Source organism: Dipteris shenzhenensis, chromosome 12 (assembly GCF_047967505.1).
Source record: "Dipteris shenzhenensis isolate YYH24624 ecotype China chromosome 12, Dip_SZ_1.0, whole genome shotgun sequence".
Taxonomy (NCBI): Eukaryota; Viridiplantae; Streptophyta; class Polypodiopsida; order Gleicheniales; family Dipteridaceae; genus Dipteris; species Dipteris shenzhenensis.
Window position 1 is genome coordinate 36,411,787 of NC_141607.1, and position 23,136 is coordinate 36,434,922.

The window sequence follows — 23,136 nt, forward strand, 5'->3', positions numbered from 1 at the left end:
GTAGCATAGAGCTTGGCTTCACTAAGTCTTAGTATTAAAGTTGGGGACTGTGCAATTCTTTATAGTTTTTACAACGAAAGCTAGCACTTCGTTCATATGCATGCAAGACTCGTTCCAGTCGTGACTAGGCTTGATGACAACAGTGCGCTCCTCCTCAGCCAAGATGGCCAGATCCACAGCCCGCCACCTACTTGATCCAATCAAAGGCTGAATGAGTCAGAAGGCCTCGATTGCTAGGGTGGTGCCTCATAAAATGCCTAGTTGGTATACTATCTACTGGTTTATCGAGCTTTCCCACAACCTTTGCCACCTCGTAGAACCGAACCCCAGACTTAGAGCAACACAAAACCTTCCTTGTGGCTATAAATCATCCATCCATGCTAAAGATGGCACTAAAGCGAGGCTCCCCTTACCAACTGTGACACCGACACACTGTTGAGAGTTTCCACAAGCTCTCTCAACATCCACGAACCTCTAAGTAAGAAGAGTTGGTACACAAGAGACCACAGCCTCCTTCACAATTCTTCCGATCCCACAACCAGTGTCGCTAGTCTTTCACTCACGTATTCTCCTTGCCATTTGATAGCATTTTCATTTGATACAAAAAGATATTAGTCGCACAAAAAAGCCCATCAACATCATTAGCTACTCACATTGAGACACTAGTCTCGAACTCCAATTTTTATCGTCACGACTCACTTGGTCTATATATGCAAGAATTGAGAGCTATCTTCTCCAAAATATTTACTACATCATATATAACAATTCTAATAATGCTCTTGTACATTTTTCAAACAAGAAATCATACAAATTATTGAATAAATAACAAACCAATCCTAAAATCAAACATCCCAAAATCTTTAGGGTCAAGCCTCGAGGCTTAATCCAACACTTGTTATTCCCACACACCACTAACATCAATTTTCATCTCAAGGCCAATATTCTTGTTAACCACATTGGTTAATAGGGCCAATTTTGCTATTCTTGGCCATGTTGTATTATTTTCATAGTTTTGACTAGCTTGATTAGTGGAGTAGAGAGATAGATTGTGCCTTAGAGCCAATTGGTTTCATGAGAATGGAAGTAAGAGAGTGATGAGGAGAATTGAGAGAGTAGAGGGTTGGCCCTCCCTTCAAAAGGTAGACTATATAAAAGGAAAGACCTTTAACTTTCATCTTCAGGTGTGTGCTGTATGCTCCCATTTGGGAATCCAAGTGTAAGCTCTCTTGTTCTTCGATTGTGTTTGCTCTTGTTTCCCTTACTTCGCCTCTTGCAATTGCCACATATCTTCTTCCCCTTCGTTCCCATCTCATTCTCCCCTCTCCTATTCCCATTCCCATTCCCATTCCCATTCCCTCTTCTCTCCTTGGTGGAATCATGTTTCAGCCGGTTTTGCGTGGAGGGAAGATGGTGAGGTAATTGGAATTCCATGTGGAGGGCTTGGATGGGGGCTGATTTTGAAATTTGAGAGGGGGGCGCTAATAAAAGTTCGAGGGGGCTAAAATTAAGGGGGGGGGGGGGGGGGGAGGCTGTGTTTGAAGGGGGGTGGAGAGAGCTTTTCTGTGTCGTTTCACCATTCAAGGAAAATTGGCCTCCTCTCCCAGCTACCATCCAACTGCTCCAACCGGCCAATCAATCCCACATCTCATCATCCTTCCTCCTTCCCTTCCTCCCCATCCCCCCCTTATCTTAGCTTGTGGCTTTTTACTCCCGCCACACACACATACACACACACTCACACACCACCTTCCCTTCTTCTTTTCACTCCACTTTGCGATCTTTGGCCTTGGCTTCTCCAGCTTGCTTATCCCGCTTCAATGGTCGACTCGCAGCCCCCACCTCATCTCTCTCCCTCGCCTGATTCTCACTTGCCGCCTCCTTCAGCTCGCCAGAAACCGGCTTTTGGAGCTCTCAATGGCTCTGTGTCACCTGGCCTCTCCGCCGAGACGTTCAAACGTGAAAATTTCGAAGGAATGAATGGGTCCGTGAAGGTTGGAGAGAGACGGCAATTTGAGCTTTCGCCTGGAAATAGTTCGAGTAACTCAGAGTGCGATCAAGAGAACGCAGCTCCACAAGTAGAGAGGACGGCGGGTTCTTGTTGTGGTTCGGCAGACACCGAAAGTGAAGAGTGGCGAGCGTTTGAGCGCTGCATTACAGCAGCTGTGAAAGGTTTTGCGATAGGCGCAGGCTTGCGTGGTGGTCTGAGTCTCTTTTCCATTCTGTCACGCCTGAAGCAAAAAAGGTCAGCTTGGGTGGCCTACCAGTTATTACCCTCCCCAATCTCAGTATCCTTCACATTTTTTAAAGTAATATAAACTAATTATTGCAACCAAGACAAATCACTTCCTATCCTCTATCTTACAGATCCAAAAGAAAAGAACCGACCCCAGCATTGATCAGCTCAGCTCTGAAGGAAGCTATGCGCTATGGGTTATTTTTGGGATCATTTGCAGGCACATTTTCAACAGTTGATGAACTTGTAGCGGCATTTGGGGGTTTGAAAAGGCAAGGCATGAACTATTCCGCTCGCTAACTCTTTTATCTGGATTCTGCCTTACAAAAAATAACTTTATTTGAAAAACACTCATTACAGGTGTGTGGAGAGAGAGAGAGAGAGAGAGAGAGAGAGAGAGAGATTGATTATTAAAAGTCTCTGGAAGACCAAAAAGGGTCTATGAGACTAAAAGAAACTGATACAATTAGTCGAGGATGGAGCCACAGAGAGAGAGAGAGAGAGAGAGAGAGAGAGAGATGTATTAACGTTTGCAGGAGGCCTCGTGGGCCTATGAGACAAAGTACAAAAAGTTACTCATACAAGCCACTATGGGCTGAAGCAAAGTGCTCACTAAGGCCCTTGCTGAAAGCTACAGTGCTAAACTAGTGTGCAAAATAGCAAAATAGTATCAGGTGCTCACAGCTAATGCTCCGAGTACACGCAAATGCTCCATATATCCAGGCACCCTGGTAGCTCTTTGATGGGATTTGAGGAGCTCTCGTGATAATGTGAACCAATCGTAATGGTATGGTAGTGTGAAGGTGCTTTATCCAATTTGCAGCCTGGTCCTATGGGAAACCTTCCCATAAGGCCATACTGAGCATATCACTAGGCCATGTTATGCTAGTAGATGCTTAGCTTGTAGGTCTGTGGAGAGAGAGAGAGAGAGAGAGAGAGAGAGAGAGAGAGAGAAAGAAAGAAAGTGTATTATTGTCCACTAAAGGCCAAAATGGGCCCATGGGACATCAAGAACTCTGCATACAAGATAGCACAAAATCAACGTGCCACAAAGAAGAGGCATCGTCGAATATCATCTAAGTGCTACGCAATACAATGCAAGTGAAAGTACATAATGTCAAATCTGAGCCTAAATACAAAGTAAACTAGATGCAAGGAAACCGCCCCTGGGTGCAAAATGGGGGGATGAGTACAATATGCCAATGCAAAGATACAAGTCTAGGTGTCACGGAGTCTGAGAACCAAAATAATACTGGAAATCCTGTCCATCGACTCTGCCTCCTGCTATGAGAGTACAAATCTGAGCAAAGGTGAGGTGAGCGGCTGGTGGGGCGAGATCTCCATGAGTAAGTCTCCTCCGAAAAGCTGCCATCATCCTGGATCGTCTGGAGATGAAGCGGCGAGTACGTCCCCTATGTAACAAGATCCTGCGGCGTCTACAAACCATCTCATATGTACATCCACAGGGTGGAGGCATGTGTCCTGTGTGAGCTCTGACCTCCTCGTGCTCCTCCTGGTCTCTGTCCTCTGGTATAGCGTGTGCCTGAGCTCTATCAGGCTGGGCTCTATCACGCTCCGGTTTGTGCTGATGGTCTCTGAGGTAGTCTCGTCGAAGCATAGTGGCCTCCCTGACATAAAGAGCTAGGCAATGCTGATCCTCGTAGTCCATCACTCGTGAGAGAGGTCCAAAGGCATCCGTGAAGAGACAGTGGAATCTACCTCTGAGCTCATAATATAGCGGGCATCTGCAAATGAAGTGCTCCTCTGACTCCACCTCTCCCATGGTGCAACAAGGGCAGATCCTGGTCTCTCGGCCTGGTCGCCGTCCATCCTCCATGCGTCGCATCCTACCAGCCTCTATCTCGAGCTGATGCGAAGAGACTCTAAGCTGGCCAAGGGCAATCCTCAGTGAGTGGGACATGTGGATACCTGTATAGCCTGGTGGAATGACAAATCCATCCTCTGAGATCCGAGGAAGTGGTCATGATATGTGGCCATCTTCGTCGGAAGCTGCGTGGGATAAATCCAAGTGCGATACGTATGAAGCTGCAGCAAGTCTGCTCTCGTGACCTGGCTAAGCTCGTGGCGAGTCAACTCGAGATGAGGGGCATCTATGTTGTATCGGAAGGGAGGCAGTCTATCCATGTCTAGTCCAAGAGATGTGAGTCTAAAGTACCAGCAGTATCGGGCCCCAGATCGTGCCAACTCCATAGAAGATGCAAGTGCTAGCTATGGCAACCGAGCTCTGCCTGCTGTTGAGTCTCCAAACTCCCTAACCCTGTGCAAATACATGACCGACTGAAACGCTGCATCCAATGCAAGGGGAGTAGCTCCAAACTCTGCTAGCATGATCTCGTGCGGAACTGTAGCCTTGGCCCTAATGAGCCGAGAGAACATGATGATCTGTAACCTCTCTACTCGTCTCCAATCTGCAGCGCCGAGGTCTCCTGCCCAGAAAGGAGCTGCATACATCGCAGCTGGTCTCACCAATGTATCAAAAAGCAAGGATTTCGTATCGGGATGCTGAAAGTGGGACTGAAAACACTGACGCTCAAGATGAGCCAACGAAGCATACCCTTTAATAATCCTATCTCGTGCTGCATATGTCATGGTGAAAACCGGTCCCCTGAAAACTGCCCCCAAATAAGTGTACTCTCTAACAAGCTCAATGGGCTGTCCGTCATAAGTGAAGCAAAACTCATCCGTGCTGTAAATACGATCAGAGGTGTTGAAAACCATAACCTTGGTCTTGCCAAGGTTTACGGTCAACCCCCTGTCCTGGCAAAACCTGTGGAGTGCCTCAATATGTGCCTGGAGGCCCTGAGCAGTAGAGGAAATGAGAACCACATTGTCCGCATATAGGAGGATAGGAATGGAGGATCCTGAGAGAGTAGAGCCCACACCGCCTGTCATCTGTACAAACATCTCTAGCTCATCAATATATAATCCAAAGAGAGTAGGAGAGAGCGGGTAACCCTGCTTCACCCCAATCGTGCTGCATACCTCCTCTGAGAGCCCCTCACGTGTCCGAACTCGACCAGTGACCCTCTCATACAAAGCCATGATAGCCCACTGTATCTCTCCACTGAAGCCCATCTGGCGAATCTTCTGAAACAATCTGAATCGCGGAACTGTGTCAAATGCCTTCCTAAAGTCCACGAAGCAACAATAAAGCCGTTGCCTTCGTGAATTCGCCTCCTTTACCAGTGCCCTGAGTGTGAGGATGTGGTCAAGTGTCGAATGATCCCTGCGAAATCCAGCCTGCCCTCTGGCTCTGAGTCCTGTCGTCTCGGCATGGTGGTCATTTATACAGCTTTCCAAAACTGATGCATAGATCTTGGCCATAACGTGGCCAATCATGATGGTCCTGTGATTCGACGGCTCCATAGGGTCCCCCGACTTGTGGAGAGAGAGAGAGAAGAAGAAGAAGAAGAAATATAAACATCTTTGGGAGGCTCACGGGCCTATGGGACAAACACACACAAAAAAGGTGAACACCAAAACACCAGTTATAGATTGAGAGTCTTTTGAGAGTGTATATAGCACTCACAAAATTATTATAGGCTAACTACAGTCTACTACCAACGGCCTGCAGTACATCAGTTTAAGACTGAGAGTCTTTAGGTTTGGATTTGAAGTCTCTTATAAGTGCTTTTCCATCTTTGTAAACAGCCCAATTTCCTTTCTTTCGAGCATCCCTCACTTTAGCCAATTCAGTGGCCTTCATTTTGAGCTGAGTTGGGGTGAGCTCCTCCGCTATCCATATTTTAGTGCCTTTCAGCTTATTGGTTTGCTTAAGAATCTTGCTTCTTTTCATCTTGTTCTGGAAACATACTTTGGCTTCCCTCCTGTAAGACACCTATTTAATCTTCAGCATCCCATTCTAGTTGTGGGATTCTTTCCATGATATTTTCCAGTTTTTCCTTTTGAGTTCCTTCAAACCAGCCCTCTGGTAGCCCCCCTATGCGTATGAGTCGTGTATTAGCCACCCTCTTTTCGTGTTCTTGTACTTCTTCATACACATCCGATGTGTTAACTTTAGTGTCCAGTGTTGCTGTAATTTCTTGTTTTACTGATTGGAGCTGATTTGTGACCAGGTCCTGGACTTAAGTCACCAATTGTGGTGTGGGTGCTGCTGTATTGTGTATTTGCAGTACCTTGTGAATAATTTCCTGTTTTCCTTGTGCTTCCCATGCATCTGTTTTCCTCTTCAAAGCTGCAAGTCTGAGCTTGAGCTCACGGATTTCTTGCTGTAAGTAATAAATCTGCTCTCGTGGGTCTATCAAGCTTACCATTCTCTTCTGCTGTAGATAGTTCTTTGCATATGGGGAAGGTGTCTTTGCAAACACATAGGGGGGAGGCGAGGGGAGAGCTGCAACGGAGGAATATAGTGCTTTTGTCAGGGTCTAGACAAGTGTCTTGGCATCCCCATCCATAGTGGCCTGCATATATTCAGGCGCCCCTTGCTGTAACTAACCGCTAGGATTGGGTTTTGGGGCTCAGCCCAAACCTTGGGGTTATGTGTCCCTTGCTGAGGCGGACGGTGGCTTCTACTGGCGGCAAGTGGTGGCTGCTGTTGGCGGCGGTTGCTGGCTTCTTTTGTGGCGGCGCTGCTGCTTGTGGTGACGGAGAGGCTGAGAGAGAGAGAGGCTGAGCGGGTGAGGGAGGCTAAGGCGGAGAGGCTGAGCGGAGGGGCTAGCGGGAGAGGCTGAGCGGGTGAGGGAGGCTGAGGTGGAGGGGCCGAGGGGAGAGAGAGAGAGAGAGAGAGAGAGAGAGAGAGAGAGATGATTGTATTAAAGTTTGTGTGAGACCCTTTAGGATCTATGGGACTGGTGACCACTATTAAACTAATGCTCCAAAACTTATTTTAAGTAGCTTCCTAGCTTTTTGGCTGGCTGTTCCAATAGCATTTTCACATTTCCTTTGCCGTCCCCATATCTTCTCTAATGTGTGCGTAGGCTGTGCACCTTAGTAGCACATGTTGTTCGTCTTCTACCTCCCCTTTGGGGCAGATTTTGCAGGTTGTTTCCTCTTTGGGGATCCCGGGTGTTGCCCACCTGCCCTCTACACCTCTAGATCATGGGAATTGGTTTTAATTTTGCAGATTAGATGCCTTTTGAACATTGATATGTCTCCCCCGAGGCATTTTTGCATTCCATAGCTGTCCATTGGGTGAATTTCCTTTTGTAGATCTGCATTTTTGTCCCCGGGTTATGCCATAATTTCTGTAGCGTCTTCTACGTCACTATCTCCTTGATTTCACATGCATCTTCTGGTATACCAGTGGCTATCTTGCCCCATGATTCCATCCATTTCATTCCCTCTGTATCATCTCGGGATTCCACTTTTGGGTTTGATGACCGAAATTTGCATCCCGTGATTTGCGAAGCTTCCATTGCCTTGTGTGGTATCTTGTTGGCATCCATCTTCTCAACTTTGTTGAGGTGAGACATGAATTGACATATGCCTCCCCTTCAAGAGATATCATACCTGTCTCAGCCAATAGGATGGGGTAGGGTGTTGTGTACAGTGTCTTAACCCCTAGCTCCCCTATGAGAATGCGCTCGTATAAAGTTTCTATTCTTTCCCAAAAGTCCTAGAGAGTCCGGGTGCCCAAGCTCAACATTTGTAAAGGATCACTTTTTGCACAACACGTATATAGTCAACCATCATAGGAATAACATCCTATGTGATCCAAAGACTATGGAAACATACAATCCGAAATCTCTTAAAACAAGATCCACTATCGAATATCCTGTATAAACTTGTGCACAATAAACCGCTCCGATCACAGGATCATCCAATTCTTAGGATCTCTTATCTAGGAACATCAAGTTCCAAACAAGGCAGTGACAGACCATCATCAGAAGAGATGTGGTAACCCTCCCTGAGATTGAGTCTAGACTATGGAGCTCCAGGGTTGAACCCCAAAAAAAAACATGGCTTCTCTTAGGGTAAAGAATCTTAGTTAGCCCTCGCAAGAAATCTAATCAGGTTGCCCCCAATTCAATTCAGCCTACTTGTACTTCAGCCTAGAGGTCCTTGGGTATTGTTTCACGCTAGATTATACCCCACCACATCATAGAATCTTAAATGTAACATACCTTAGTGTCCCATACCACCAAAGTATACTGCAAGTAAAAAACTGAGTGGACAATATGAGTGAATCAGGGTAGCCAATCCCTCTTCAACAAAGATGATCCCAGATTGAGTCAGGGTGGCAAATCCGTTCTCAATCCTTTTCTTAATGTGATTATATCACCCCCTTGGGTTACAAGACCCCAACCAATAGGTCAAAGAAGAAAACGAGTAGGTAGCATCCCTGACAACTCTTGAATCTTGACTATCCATGACCTCGGGCAAAAAGAGTGAGAATGAGAATGACCCTGCCTTTGGACATGATTCAAAGAAGGTATCCAACAAGACTCATCCTGGTCTAATCAATAAGCACCTTAATATGTCCAAACAATAACTCGAAGAAGCGTCATAACTCACAATCGCATCGAGATCAAGACTTCAAATACAAACCAAATAGGACTCTATTCACCAAGATTCGAGAAAGGGAAATCCAATTGTCTTAGTTAAGTCCAGTTTAAGATGTAATAAAGTCTCTAGCATCCTCAATGTACCATATATCTAAAAAACTTCAAGATATATGGAACAAAGTACACGTTATATAATTTGAAAAAACCAATCAAATTATAAATGCCACTTAGCTACAAATCAAAACCAAATTAACCAAAACTCTGTCAATTTAATAACAAGACAATTTAGAACATAATTCATACAAAATTGGGGAGCTTCTTGAAGCAAGAGTGGTTCAAAAGATCCAGTTGAGCCAAAAATAATTGGGTGTCGGTCAAAACTGAGGATTTCAACCTCTTCGTCGCTTCTCAATAACTCGGAAGCGGTATAAAGACTCTAAAACAAGTTGTCTACATTTAGAACAACACAAGCCTTCTTCATATATTTCTGGTACTTAGGGGTTTTATACTAGTGAAGATCTGCCCAGAGTTCATCCATCAAGGAATCCATCTCTCGTAGCAGGTCATGAGGTCTACGAGGAATAATCTTCCATGTAGCCTCGTCCTCCATCTCAATAGTCCAGCCATGGAGTTTGATTGCTTTGATGGCCTTCCATAGGAATAGCGAACCAGGTGTGAAGAGCAACGAATGAGGAAAGATAACGAAGAGGGTGAAGGGGAAATCAGGGTAAAGAGAGGAAGGGTGGGAGTCTTATAAAGGTGAGAATCCTAAAAGCCTAATGGTTTGAATAAAAAAACACAGGGGCTTTTAGGAAAAGCTCATTTACACTTTTCCAAAAGCATGCTGCCAAAAACAGCGTTGCTTTTCTATTCTTGGCCGAATCAAAAAAAAAAAAAAGTGAAGCACTGAGCGATGATCTCAAAGGCCGCGGTCCCCTAAACGCCAGGCTCACATCACCCATCTCCTATGCAGTAGTCCACGCAGCCCACGCATGTCCATGCTGCTGCACTAATACCTCGAAGAAGGAAGGCGCTCCTGGCGTATCAAATAGAGACGACCAAAACAGGGCGCGTGGATGAGATTTACATGGTGCAATTATTGTTGGAAAGCATTGCTTTTCTTACCCAATCCTTGCGTTTAGTCCAAACAAGGAAATGAAAGCTATGCTGTGGTAGATCGTTAGAAAAGCATCGCAGCCCACAACAATCAGCAACATATTACTCCTTCATCCCAATTCATAAGCCCAATCCTGCCTTGGATAATCGCATCCGGCTTTTCCAATCCTATATGGCCTAATCCTCCCCTTTTATCATCCCCATCGCAAGAGCTTACCAAGCACTAATGCAATCGCATCAACCATCAACCTCATTGAATCTCCTACATTAGGTACCTTCCTCAAACAACTAGCTTAGCAACGATTCCAAATTCTCATACAATAATCCAGTGTCAAATTCCTTCTCTAAAGGCAAACCACAGAGGAATCCCAACTAGTCAAAGAAATCCCACGATTTCACTAGTTACCCTTGGCATCTTGATAAAGAAGCCTCGGTTAGGTAAAGAACATGATTCTATTGTTGGAAAGCATTGCTTTTCTTACCCAATCCTTGCGTTTTTCGGTTAGGTAAAGAACATGATTCTATTGTTGGAAAGCATTGCTTTTCTTACCCAATCCTTGCGTTTAGTCCATGGTGCACTAGGTCCGGGCTCGCATTACGTACGTTGATGAAACTTAGATGATAATGGAACAAGTTGTCATCGCCATGAGCTCTTGCGCCAGTGGCTCTGCCCCGGATCTACACGCTAGTGATTATGTGCTCTCTTTGTCTGCCCCTCGGGCTGAGACAGGTAACTCTGCGTTGGCCGGGATCGTGGGCCCTTGCAGAGTATGGGTTGTCACGGCAGGACGATCCTCGTACCCGCGGACGGTACCGTTTATGCAACTCAGATGGTCCTCATCACAACCTTGCGCTAGACCCCGCAAAGAAAAACCATGGAGTGCTTTTGAAGCATACAAGCGGGACCGGTTGCAACCAAAGGCAGCAGGAGTTCGTGACGGTGCCTGAATCGACGCAGTGCGCTAGTCGAACGTCATCCGTCGCATCTTAAGACCGTTTGGAACGCAGAGGTGGCGCAGATCAAGCTGGCTAGCCCGTGATTTGCTGATTTGGCACACGTGTGCTCTGAGTTCTCAAGCGCCAAGCAACCTGCTCGTAAGCAATGACTGGGAGCTATGATCCAGCGACAATCTGGGATGCAGATTGGGCGTAGAAGCGCAGGGCTTGACCAGGGAGCTTTCTTTGATCTCCATTAGTTTTGTGTTGTTTTTTTTCTTCTTCTCGATTTAGTAGGGTGATGCGCTACTTTCATAGACAGGATAACGTGAATGATCAGCATGCATGAGGCTTCAATGTTGTAGCAGGGACAGATTATGCCTGTGTGCTTCAGTCAGAGTCAGATTGCAGGAATTTCCCTAGTATAGGGAAAAGCGCCATCTGAGATATATGCCTGTGTTAAATGCCTGATCAGTGTGAATGTGGGATTGCAGGAATTCCCTAGTATAGGGAATTGTGTCAGACTGTTAGTACACTGAATTGTGTCAGCTTGTAAATAGGCTGAAATTAAAGACAAGTCCATCTGACTATGCGTATACAGTCAGGATGGCAGATGGAAGTTCAACTGAAGTATGGGACCAAAGGGTTACCCAGTTGGAGCTTGGGATTCAGGACTATGCTGAGAAGCTTGATTTTGAAATGACCAAGCTTGCTCATGCAGATATAGCCCTGGGCATGGCTTGGCATTTTCGGAAAAATCCAGCCATTGATTGGAAGAAGCATTTTTACCAGTTCAAGATGAATGGGGTAGAATATGTTTTGTGAGTTGAGAAGGATTTACCTCGAGGACCACTGATTTCAGCCATGGAAATTCGAAGGACTCCGAAAGAGTTTATGTGTCTGTGTATTGCATCGGTAGAGTCGATTGATGATGCATCGACTAGCACTGAGGCTACCCAAGATGGGGAAATGGCTGAGTTGGCTAAAGAGATATCAGAGAAGTTCTCTGAATGTTTCAGGAATGAACTACCTTATGGGTTACCTCCAGAGCGGAAAGTTCAGCACAAAATTGAACTGATCCCGGGGGCAGAACCTGTAAATAGACCTCCCTATAGAATGAGTTTTACTGAAGAGGCGGAGGTGCGTAGACAACTGGAAGAATACCTCAAGTTGGGGCAGATTCAACCAAGTTTCTCACCTTTTGCTTCGCTAGTGATATTAAAGAAGAAAAAGGATGATACGTTTCGCCTCTGTATAGATTACAGAGCATTGAATAATATCACTGTTAAGCACAGGTATCCGATGGCTCGGATTGATGATTTGCTAGATGCATTACATGGAGCCGTGATTTTCAGCAAGATAGATCTTAAGTGTGGCTACTATCAGATCCGGATTAGAGCCGAGGATGTGTGTAAAACCGCTTTCAGAAGCAGGTTTGGTCATTACGAGTTTTTGGTAATGCCCTTCGGACTTACCAATGCTCCGGCTACATTCATCATGCTTATGAACGATTTACTACGTCCGTATATCGGAAAGTTCGTAGTACATTTTATTGACGATATTCTGATTTCAGTAAAAGTATTACTGAGCATCGAGAACACTTAAGAGTAGTGTTCAGTACTTTGAGGAAAGCCAGTCTTTATGTAAATAAAAAGAAAACTATACTGTGTATGGTTAGGCTTGAATATTTAGGATTCATAATTACTCCAGAGGGGGTAGAAATGGATCCAAAGAAAGTGGTTGCGATACTAACTTGGCCAATCCCTCAGAGTCTGACCGCATTGCGATCATTCTTGGGATTTGTCCAGTTTTATAGAAGGCATATCAAAGGATATTCTGGAATAGTATCGCCATTGACTGATCTGACCTCAGATAAAGTACCTTTTATTTGGGGACAGAATCAACAAGAAAGTTTTACCACCATAAAACAAGCTGTGGTCACAGGACCGGTGTTAAAAATAGTTGATCCCCAGAAACCGTTGTTCCTAGAAACCGATGCAAGTGGCATTGCGGTAGGAGAAGTCCTTCTTCAAGAGGGAAGGCCAGTAGCCTTTGAAAGCAAGAAGCTTTCTTTCTCTCAAAGGAATTGGCCAACTCATGAATTGGAGTTGTATGCTGTTATCCATGCTTTGAAAACATGGAGGCATTATTTGTATGGTTCAAAGTTTTATGTGGATGTGGATCATGATACTCTGAAGCATTTTTGTAAACAGCCTGACTTGAGGGGCCGCCAAGCTAGGTGGGCAGAGCTCATGCAGGAGTTTAATCTAACGATTCGGTACCGAAGAGGAAAATATAATAAGGTTGCTGATGCGTTGTCTCGCATTATGCACAACCTGAGTTTCACGGTATTAGAGAGTGCTCTAATGACCGAGATTAGAGAAACTCAAAAAGTGGACGAGTTTGTCCAGAGCTTATGGCCTAAGGCTCATGTGTTAAAACCCGGGGAAAATGAATAGGATGACCTGGCATCCAGAAAAGGCCAAACATATGCAAGATATAGCATAAGGGATGGTATGCTAGAAAGAAATGGCAAGGTTGTAGTACCTAGTCAGAGTGATCTCAGGCAGAGAGTCATTCGACAGTGCCATGATAGCCCGTGTGCGGGACATCCAAGGGTCGAGAAGACATATGATCTCGTGAAGCGAGATTTCTTTTGGCCAAAGATGAAAAAGCATATTCATGAATGTGTGACACGGTGTTTCTCGTGTCAGGTAAGTAAGGCCGAGCGGGTGAAGCCACCCGGACTGTTACAGCCCTTGGAGATACCACTAAGTAAGTGGGAGAGCATTTCCATGGACTTTATTGTAGGGCTGCCTATGACACAAGGAGGGTATGATTCTATCCTTGTGGTGGTTGATCGTCTAACCAAGATGGCTCACTTCATTCCGACTAGAGAGTCTGTTAGTGCCCCGCAAGTGGCGGATTTGTTCATCAGACATATATTTCGTCTGCATGGATTGCCTAGATCCATAGTGTCAGACAGAGATGTCAGATTTACCGGTCATTTTTGGATAGCAGTATTTGAGACACTAAGAACTGAGTTGGGAATGAGTAGTGGGGATCATCGTGAGACGGATGGTCAGACGGAGAGAGTCAACCAGACTTTAGAGGATATGCTGAGGGCATATGTGTCATTGAGGCAACATACGTGGGACAAGTGGTTGCTATTGTTGGAGTTTGCCTACAATGATAGAAAACATTCCTCTACAGGGTTCAGTCTGTTTGAGTTGAACTATGGTTATAGACTAGCGAATCCAACTATAGTTGGAGTACCTCAGAAAGTGCCTAGTGCTGCGAACTTTGTAGTTCAGATGCGGAAGATGCTAGCACTTGGGAGAGCTAATATCCGCCAAGCTATGGATAGAGCCAAGGTGTATGCGGATGAAAACCGGTTTATAAGAGTATCTAAGGAAGGAGAAAAAGTTTTTTTCAGAGTTTCTTCGCACTCGAAGTCGTTGACTTCAGGAGAGTGTGCTAAGTTATCACCTCGATACTGTGGGCCGTGGTTAATTCTAAAGAGAATAGGCAGTGTGGCCTATAAATTAGAATTGCCACAGGGGTGTAAGGTGCACCTGGTTTTTCATGTTTCGCGCTTAAAGAAATTTTTACATACAGGCGACTCACTAATCGAAGGTGTGGTTTTGTTTCAGGAGATAGAGGATATTGCAAGGCGCAAACCAACAAGAATCCTGGACCGAGGAGCAATGCAAATCGGAAGATACCACGGTGTTGGTTGCATCACCGTGGTTGCATGGCATGGTCAGCCTTTATCCGAAGCTACCTGGGAATTCGTATACCAGTTGCGGAGAGTGTTCCCAGATTTTATCATCGAGGACGCTGATGTCTGAAGAGGGAAGGAATGTTACGCTCTAGTCGAGGTAGCATGACCTCGGAAGAATCAGTCGACATTTCCCTTAAAGGATCTATCTTTGTAATATATTTGTTTGCGCTTCATGTAAATGATCGGGAGGGAATTAATGTCAAGGTCCTAGGTGAGGGCTGATAGCACCAGACTAGGTAGATCTAAGGCCAAGGGCCTAATGCAAAGGTTGTGCCTAGGGGCAAAGAATTTAATGCATCCCAAGAGAGGGGTGAAATGTTGCATTAGGAAGGCCCTATATGGATTACATGTGGCATCTAGATCTATCTAGGGAATTGGGGCTTGTTGAGGCTAGAGAGAGAAGAGAAGGAATTATTCACGTAATTTTTCGAATAGAATCTCTGTCTGCTTGTTAGCCTTAGCAAGATTTGGCTGGGAGGTTAACCATGGTGCTGCTCCCGTGATATGAATTAGAGAACTAGGAAAGAGTGCTTTACACTTTGCCTAATAAATTTTGGCTTGATGCAGTGATGTGTGCCAAGTATGTGCTGAATAGATCACCTACACGGGCATTGAAGACTGTTACACCTTATGAAGCATGGAAAGGCAGGAAGCCTTCACTTTCACACATGAGAGTTTTTGGGTCTCTTGCATATGGTCATGTACCATCTCAGCTGAGACATAAGCTTTATGACAAGGCAATCAAATGCATATTTATGGGTTACAGCCAGGAGAGCAGAGGGTATCGGTTATACCAACCAAATACAGGGAAAATTATTGTCAGTAGAGATGTAATCTTTGCTGAACATTCAGCTTCTCCTCTTATGGACTCCAAAGCTAAGCCAGATGTTGACATGTTTAATGCCTTTGACTCTTGGTTACCTCTGCCTTCATCAGAGGAAGACTTTGACCAGCAAGATGAGCCTCCCAGACCCTGCAACAAGCAATGATCAGCCAGTACCCCATGCTGATTTGTAGGTTTCTCTTCCAGCACAAAATGATCCTAGTATTCATGATGCAGTGGTTGAAGAAAGAGATGTCAATAGAGAGCAAAGGCAAGTTCCCCGATGGCTTCTTGATTATTTGAGGGACAGCAAACAAGATCAGCCTTTTGCTGCCCGGACAAGATGAGGGAATAGACAGATGCATGGTCACTTTCTTGAGTCTGCACTCCTTGCTACAGCTTGTAGTGAAGAGCCTTTGTGCCATAAAGATGCTTTTGACAGCAAAGAGTGGATGGATGCAATGAGAGCTGAGTTACAATCCATTGCTAAAAATGACACATGGGAATTAGTAGATCTCCCTCTCGGCAAGCATGCCATTGGTACCCGGTGGGTCTACAAATTAAAAAGGAAATCTGATGGTAGTATAGATCGATACAAAGCCCGTCTTGTTGCAAAAGGATATGAACAATAACAAGGCATTGACTTTGAGGAGACCTTTGCTCCCACATCAAGGAATACTACCATTAGATGTGTCATTGCCATTGTAGCCCATCATCATTGGCAAGTGCACCAACTTGACATCAAGACTGCTTTTCTTCATGGGGATCTGCAGGAAGAAGTCTATGTCACACAACCTCCTAGCTTTGAGGTTGTTAATTCTGAAAACAAGGTATGCCGGCTTAGAAAAGCCCTTTATGGTTTGAAGCAGGCACCCAGGGCATGGTATGCCAAAATTCATGCACACTTACTATCCCTTTGTTTTCAGAATAGTCCCACAGAACCCACTCTTTATGTCCCTAGGAGTGGATCTGATTTTTTAGTGCTGATTTTATATGTGGATGATATGCTCATCACGGGCCCAGATACTCAGCATATTGCAGCTTTCAAGGCTGATTTGCAGCAGGTTTTTGAAATGTCAGACATGGGAGAGGTCCACTATTATTTGGGCATGCAGTTTGCTCATGTTGAGGAGGGTATTATGATGTCACAGTGCAAGTATATTGGACAGCTCCTTTCATTTTCAGTTCGAGGATTGCAAGCCAATTTCTACTCCAGTGGACCCTGGCTTCAAATTCTCAGCTCATGATGGGAGCCCACCATGTGATATCACTCTTTATCAGCAGGCTGTTGGATGCCTTATTTATTTATTTCACACCAGACCTGACTTACAGTATGCAATATCTCAGCTCAGTAGATTCATGCACATGCCGAGTTCATAGCATTGGCAGGCAGTGAAGAGTCTTCAGATATCTCAGAGGCACTCAGGATTTGGCCGAGCTAAGGAGTCAAAAAGCAACCCCTTGGTGCGTGGATCTTGCAAGTGCGAGCGGAAGCACTGCCTCTCTAGCCTGGCCAGTGAGGCATACCCTCTACTCAAACGTGCCTGCATTGCGGGTCTCATAGTGAAGCTCGGTCCGGAGAAGATAACCCTAAGATAAGTGTATGATGAAACTATCTCAACAGATGACTCCGCAAATGTGAACTGCTCCTGACGCATGATGGCTCGAGATGTATTGAAGATCATGACCTTGGTTTTACCCAGTTTGACCTTCAAATCATGGGACCCACAAAAGGACTGTAGTGCGTCTAGGTATCTCTGAAGCTCCTCTGCTGAGGAAGAGAAGAGAGCCACGTCATCTGCATAGAGCAAAATCTGGATCAACATGCCCGCAAGAGAGCAACCTACACCCCCCTATGTCTGCATCACTATCTCAAGCTCGTCAATGTAGAGGCCAAAGAAGATAGGCGACAAAGGACACCCTTGTTTGTTTTCCTTTTTATTTGAAACCTGATTTTTGGGTGGTTACTCGTTTTGTACAATTCCTCCCTTACAAGCTCCTAAGTGAATACATATAAACTTGATGTTTGGGAATTGAAAGAAAATCGAGTTCCAAATCTAGATTGAGCATGTACTTCCCACCTTGTACATGTATTTTACATGTAGGAAATTATGAATTTATTATCTTGGGTAATTTACAATTGTATACGCTAATGACTGCACTACATATCCAGTAACATTGGTTTTTTGTTGCAAACAAGATGCGGTGGAAAACACTATGAAGTTTGGAATGATTTAGAAATGTGAAACCATAGAAAGGGTTGGTTTTGCATGATTACTAGTTGCATGGTATCTTTGCTTATACAATCTACATGTGAGATATGGTATCTTTTAGTTGAACCATTGCAGTATTTTAGAAAGGAAAGGAAATTCAGTGGACTATTATTTGATGTTACGTTTTCCAATGGCATGCATGGAATGTCGTGCTGATTCCTATTTCTTGTATTACAGGACAGCAAGATGGCGATCATTGGTTGCTGGCGCTATAGCCGGTCCATCATTGCTACTAACAGGACCTAAAGTGCAACATACAAGCATGGCTATATACATTCTTTTGCGAGCTAGTGTCCTTGCTGCACGGTGTGGGATAAAAAGCGAGCACTTTGGTTGGCTTTGTCGCCCTCTTGCTTGGAATCATGGAGATGTTTTCTTGATGTGCTTGTCATCTTCCCAGATTTTGTAGGTTCTTCATTAACACTCAACTTTTCAGAAATTTTGTGTTATAGGACTCAGTAATGGAATGTTGCAATGTTTTGGTTAAAATGTGGTTATTAGCTATCTAGCAGATCTTTAGAAATATTGAAGTTTGGGATGCTATCATGAGAAACTTCAATTCAATGAGAGTGATTGGATCCCATAAATTTTGCCTTAAGTGATCTTGTGAAGTTTGTGAGAGTGGAGAGCACTCACAATGTTGGAGAAAGATTGAGAAAATTAAGGTTTAGAGTAAAACATGGCATAGTGCCACATATATGTTGCAAAAGACATTTTTGCATCTTATGGAGAAGCCTAGGCTCCGTTGAGTTGGAGTTAGATCCTAGATATGATCTCTACAAATCATTGAGGACCCTATACCCTATAAACTAGTTATACATTTCATAATCTATTGTGGACTTGATAATACAATCCATGAGGGCATTCTCCAATTTATGGTGAAAGAAAGAAAGAAAGAAAGAAAGAAAGTTTATTAAAGTCTAAAAATATTGGCTAAATTAATAAGCCTAAAAATATTGGCTAAATTAATAAGCCTAAAAATATTGGTTAAATTAATACATGATCGATTGTCAACCAAAAGGGATTGCACGCTCCTCTGCGATTCAAAGATCACTGAGTATGTCTGAAACAAATTTGCCTCACATCCTATTGCATGTACTTGTAGGCCATCTTCTGGTGGTTCTAGTGATGCCCTATAGGCCATGGTATGTGCCTTGTAGGCATAAATATAGGCACTTATAGTGTTAGTGCCTTTTAGGCCACATAGGACACTTAGTCCTATAAATGTTATGAGTGAAAAGACAATGAAAGATGCTGATTTGAAGTTATCTTCTTTTAACTCTCCTTATCGCATTAAGTTGGTTGATAATACTAGAGTGAAAACTCTAGGAGTTGTGAAGAATTTGGTAGTGGATGTGTGTGGAATTTCTGTACCTACAATATTTCAAGTTATTCCTACAAAACCAAATGCTAGGGCTTACCCATTGATCTTGGGAAGGCCTTCGCTCCGTCAAGTGAAGGCAGTACAGAAGTGGGAGACATGTGATCTTATTCTCCAAGGAGGGAATAGGAAGGTCCGCTACAACATCAAGAGTCGCCACAAGAAGGTGGTAAAGGAGGAAACTTCAACTTCCGAGAGCTCATAGTCCGAGTCATCCGATCACGAGACAAATGGCACCTCCGAGGAATCCATCTCATAAGGAGAGGTGGAAGGAGTGGTGTTTGGTCTTTGCCTTGGTGTTGACTGGGGGGACAATCAAGGAAATGGAGCTTTAGAAGGAGAATCATCTTCAACCATGTATAAGGAAGTGGTGGATCGCACTAGTCTTCGTCAACAAAATGAGATTCTTCTTGATGAGACTATAACAAGTACTGAAAGAAATGAATACCTAGAAATGCTTGATGGGTTTTCTAATCTGTTTGCAAATAGTTACTCACAAGTGCGCCACGTTACCTTAGTGGAGCACAAAATTGACTTGAAGCCTCAAAGCAAGCCAGTGGTACAACGGCTTAGACGGTTGGGTGTGGTACAAGCAGAAGTGCTTAGGAAGGAGGTAACTAACTTGCTTCAAGCTGGGTTTATTTTTCCAGTTGAGAATTCAGAGTGGGTTTCTCCAGTGGTGGTTACTCCCAAGAAAGAAAAGAAATGGCGAGTTTGTGTGGACTTTCGCCCTCTGAATGCATGCACAAAGAGGGATTATTTTCCTCTACCATTTCAGGATGAGATATTGGATCAAGTTGTAGGCCATGAAATATATTCAGTATGTGATGGGTACTCCGGATACTTCCAAATTCGGATTTGTGAAGGAGATCAAAGGAAGACTTCATTTGTACACCATGGGGGGTGTATGCATATAGGGTGATGCCATTTGGTTTAACTAATGCACCAGCAACTTTCCAACGTTTCAGGAGCCAGGTATTTGCACCCTACTTGGGAAAGTTCATAAGAGTGTTTTTGGATGATTTTTGCATTTATTCAAGCCGTGCGGATCACTTGGAAAAGTTGAGGATTGCATTGAAAAGTATTGATGACGCAAAAGGTTGCCTTAATCCTTCAAAATGCCGTTTGGCCAGGAAGAAGGTGGCTCTGTTAGGACATGTTATCTCACAGGAGGTATAGAAATGGATCTTGAGAAGGTACAAGCAATCATGGCCTTTCCACCACCTAGTAATGTCAGAGAGGTGAGAGGCATTTCGGGTAAAACAAAGTATTACCAGCGCTTTGTTGATATGTTTTCTGAAAAGATATATCCTATAAATTCATTGACAAAGAAAAATGTATCTTTCCAATGGGGACTAGAGCAAGATAAGGCATTTTGTTTGCTTAAAGAATGCATGAGCCAAAGGCCAATTATGCAGCCTCCTAGGTGGGAGGATGATTTTTATGTGAATCCAAGTGTGTCAACTCATTCAATGGGAGCTATACTACTTCAGAAGGGTGAGCAAGGACGCATGCAACCAGTGTATTATGGAAGTCGGCAACTCACGGGGGTTAAGGAGAGGTACGGTGAAATGGAGAAAGTTATCTTTGGTCTTTGCAGTGAAGAAGTTTAGGTCATACTTGCTGCCTCGCCTTTTTTTCTTCCTTACATCTCAACCTGCTTTACAATTTTAGGCTCGCAAACCCAATCCTGCTCGAAAGTTTGCTAAGTGGATTTGTGAGCTTCAAGAGTTCTCTTTCACTTTTATTACAGAAAGCACCACTAGAGCTTCTCTTGCAGATTTGCTTACAGGTAAGGAGGAAGAAGAAGAAGTAAAGACAAAGGAAGACTTATATGAAGAGTTGGAGACCCCGCCAACAGCTTTCAAGCTGCATTTTGATGGAGCCTTTAGGCCTTCTAGGAAATGTGGGACTGGGGGGATAATTCTATTTGATCCAGAAGGAAAAGAGGTATGGGCCAAGGGTAGGCAATTTCCTGAAGCAATATCAAATAATGTGGCTGAGTACAATGCATTGATCTGTGGATTAGAAGATTGCCTAAAGGAAGGAGTGAAAAAGGTAGAGGTTAAAGGAGACTCTTAACTGGTCATTAGGCAAATGAAAGGTGTTAATAACGCACGGAGTCCTAATCTACAAGATCTTTATAAAAGAGCGATGGAGTTAAAGGAAGCTTTTGAGTTTTGCAAGTTTGTGCATATTCAAAGAAAAGATAATCATCAAGTTGATGAGATGGCTACTAAAGCTATGGCTTCTTTCACTGAAGTTACTCTTGCATTGATAGATACAGGTTGGCCAGAGCTCCAAGATGTTCAATATTACTTGGATAAAGGACATTTTCCTCATGGATTGACCCCTCAACAGAAGCAGAGGCTCACTTATACACCTTGGGGATGTTCTATACAAGCAGGGTAAAGATAAGGTTCTTAGGAGGGTAGTGAGCTTGGAAGAATGTAAAAGGAATATGGAGCTATGTCATGAATGTTCAGGTCACTTTGCTTCAACTAACACTACTCGAAAGATCCTTAACACAGGGTATTATTGGCCCCGACTCAACAAAGATGTCCATGAGTGGTGCCGAAGTTGTGAGGTATGCCAAGCATATGGACGCAAGCAATTGGTTTCTGGGCCCTTGAATCCCATTCCAACATATGGTTTATTTGAGAGGTGGGGTTTGGATTTTGTTGGCCCCCTTCTCGTTCTTCACAAGGAAAGTATTATATATTAGTTGTGACTGATTATGCAACTAGATGGGCAGAAGCAAAAGCTTCTGTCAATAACAAAGTAACAACGGTGGCATCATTTCTCAAGGAGTTTATATGTGCTCGTTTTGGTTACCCTTTGGAAATTTTTACAGATGGAGGAAGGTCTATTAGGAGTGACTTGATTGAATCTTTGGTGCACAAATTGAAAATAAATCATGTCATATCAACTCCATATTATTCCCAATGCAATGGTCTTGTGGAAAAAACTCATGGTTTGCTTTGTGGGTCCTTGTCTAAGCTAGTAGACACCATGAAAAGGAAGTGGGATGTGCATATAACATGTGCATATACCAGAGGTTTTGTGGGCTTATAGAACCACTCATAAGCTCTCCTTGGTTTCACACCTTTTCAGCTAGTTTATGGAGTGGAGGCCATCTTGCCAATAGAATTGGAAATCTCAAGTCTTCGCACTCGATTGTGCAACGAAGAAGAGACACATGCCCAACGTCTAGTATAGCTAGAGACCTTGGATGAGAAGCGGCTTCAAGCACTTCAACATTTGGAGGGAGCATAGCAACGTCGCAAAGCAAGGTATGATGCTCTTACCAAGAAGAAGCAGAACCCAGAACTCAAAGAAGGAAGCTTGGTCATGAAGTTTGATGGTCGTGTGGAGAAGCGGCTACACAAGAAACTCCTTCGGCGCTGAGAAGGTCCCTTCAGGGTGAAGACAAAGTTCCAAAATAACACTTATCTTTTGGAAGATGCAAATGGTCAAGGGGTCCCTGGACGTGCCAATGAGTAACGGTTAAAAGTGTTTTATCTGCGGATACCATGGCCAACAGATCCCCATGCCAAGCACGGGGATCTGCTGGGGGGGGGGAGAAAGATGTGACAACAAAAAAAGATATTTTGTTTTGAAACATGTGGGAGGATTTGTGGGGCCCGCAAGGTGACAAAAGCTAGCCATAGAGACAAAGAACCAAGAAGCGTGACATAGAAGTTGGTGGCGGGAGACGGCTCTTTGTGGCTACTCTCGTTGCGGCTTGTTAATCTTTTGATGTCGACTACTTTATTTCATGTAATCATTAATGTGGGTTTGACACTAATTAGAATAATTAGTGAAAATGATTGCAAATGTGATCATGAGTGGAGTGCATCATTGTAAATACCACGGGTATGAATTATAAATACCTTGGTATAGGGATAGAATGGTTTGGGAGATATATTATTTGCTTTATAATTGGGAAATATGTTAGAAACTCACTGTGCCCACCTATGAGCCCCTGATTTGACAAGGGGCAGTGAGAGGTAGGAGGGCTGGGAAAGAGAGAGACTCAGGCTGGCATCATAGGCAACCAGCACACGGGCTGGTTGCTGTCTGCAACAGTAGGGAAACAGGGGCC

The 23,136-nt window shown here is 44.1% G+C and overlaps 1 protein-coding gene across 1 annotated transcript in view; it reads left to right on the forward strand.

The window, feature by feature from the left end:
- The first annotated feature begins 1,558 nt into the window (after positions 1-1,558).
- Positions 1,559-23,136, forward strand: part of LOC147896163 (uncharacterized) — a 123,102-nt gene continuing 101,524 nt past the window's right edge. Inside the window, exons 1-3 of the mRNA XM_087382564.1 lie at positions 1,559-2,242; positions 2,365-2,505; positions 17,828-18,055. Coding sequence (XP_087238690.1) covers positions 1,818-2,242; positions 2,365-2,505; positions 17,828-18,055 — 794 coding nt within the window. The 5' untranslated portion in view covers positions 1,559-1,817. The remainder of the gene's footprint in view (positions 2,243-2,364; positions 2,506-17,827; positions 18,056-23,136) is intronic.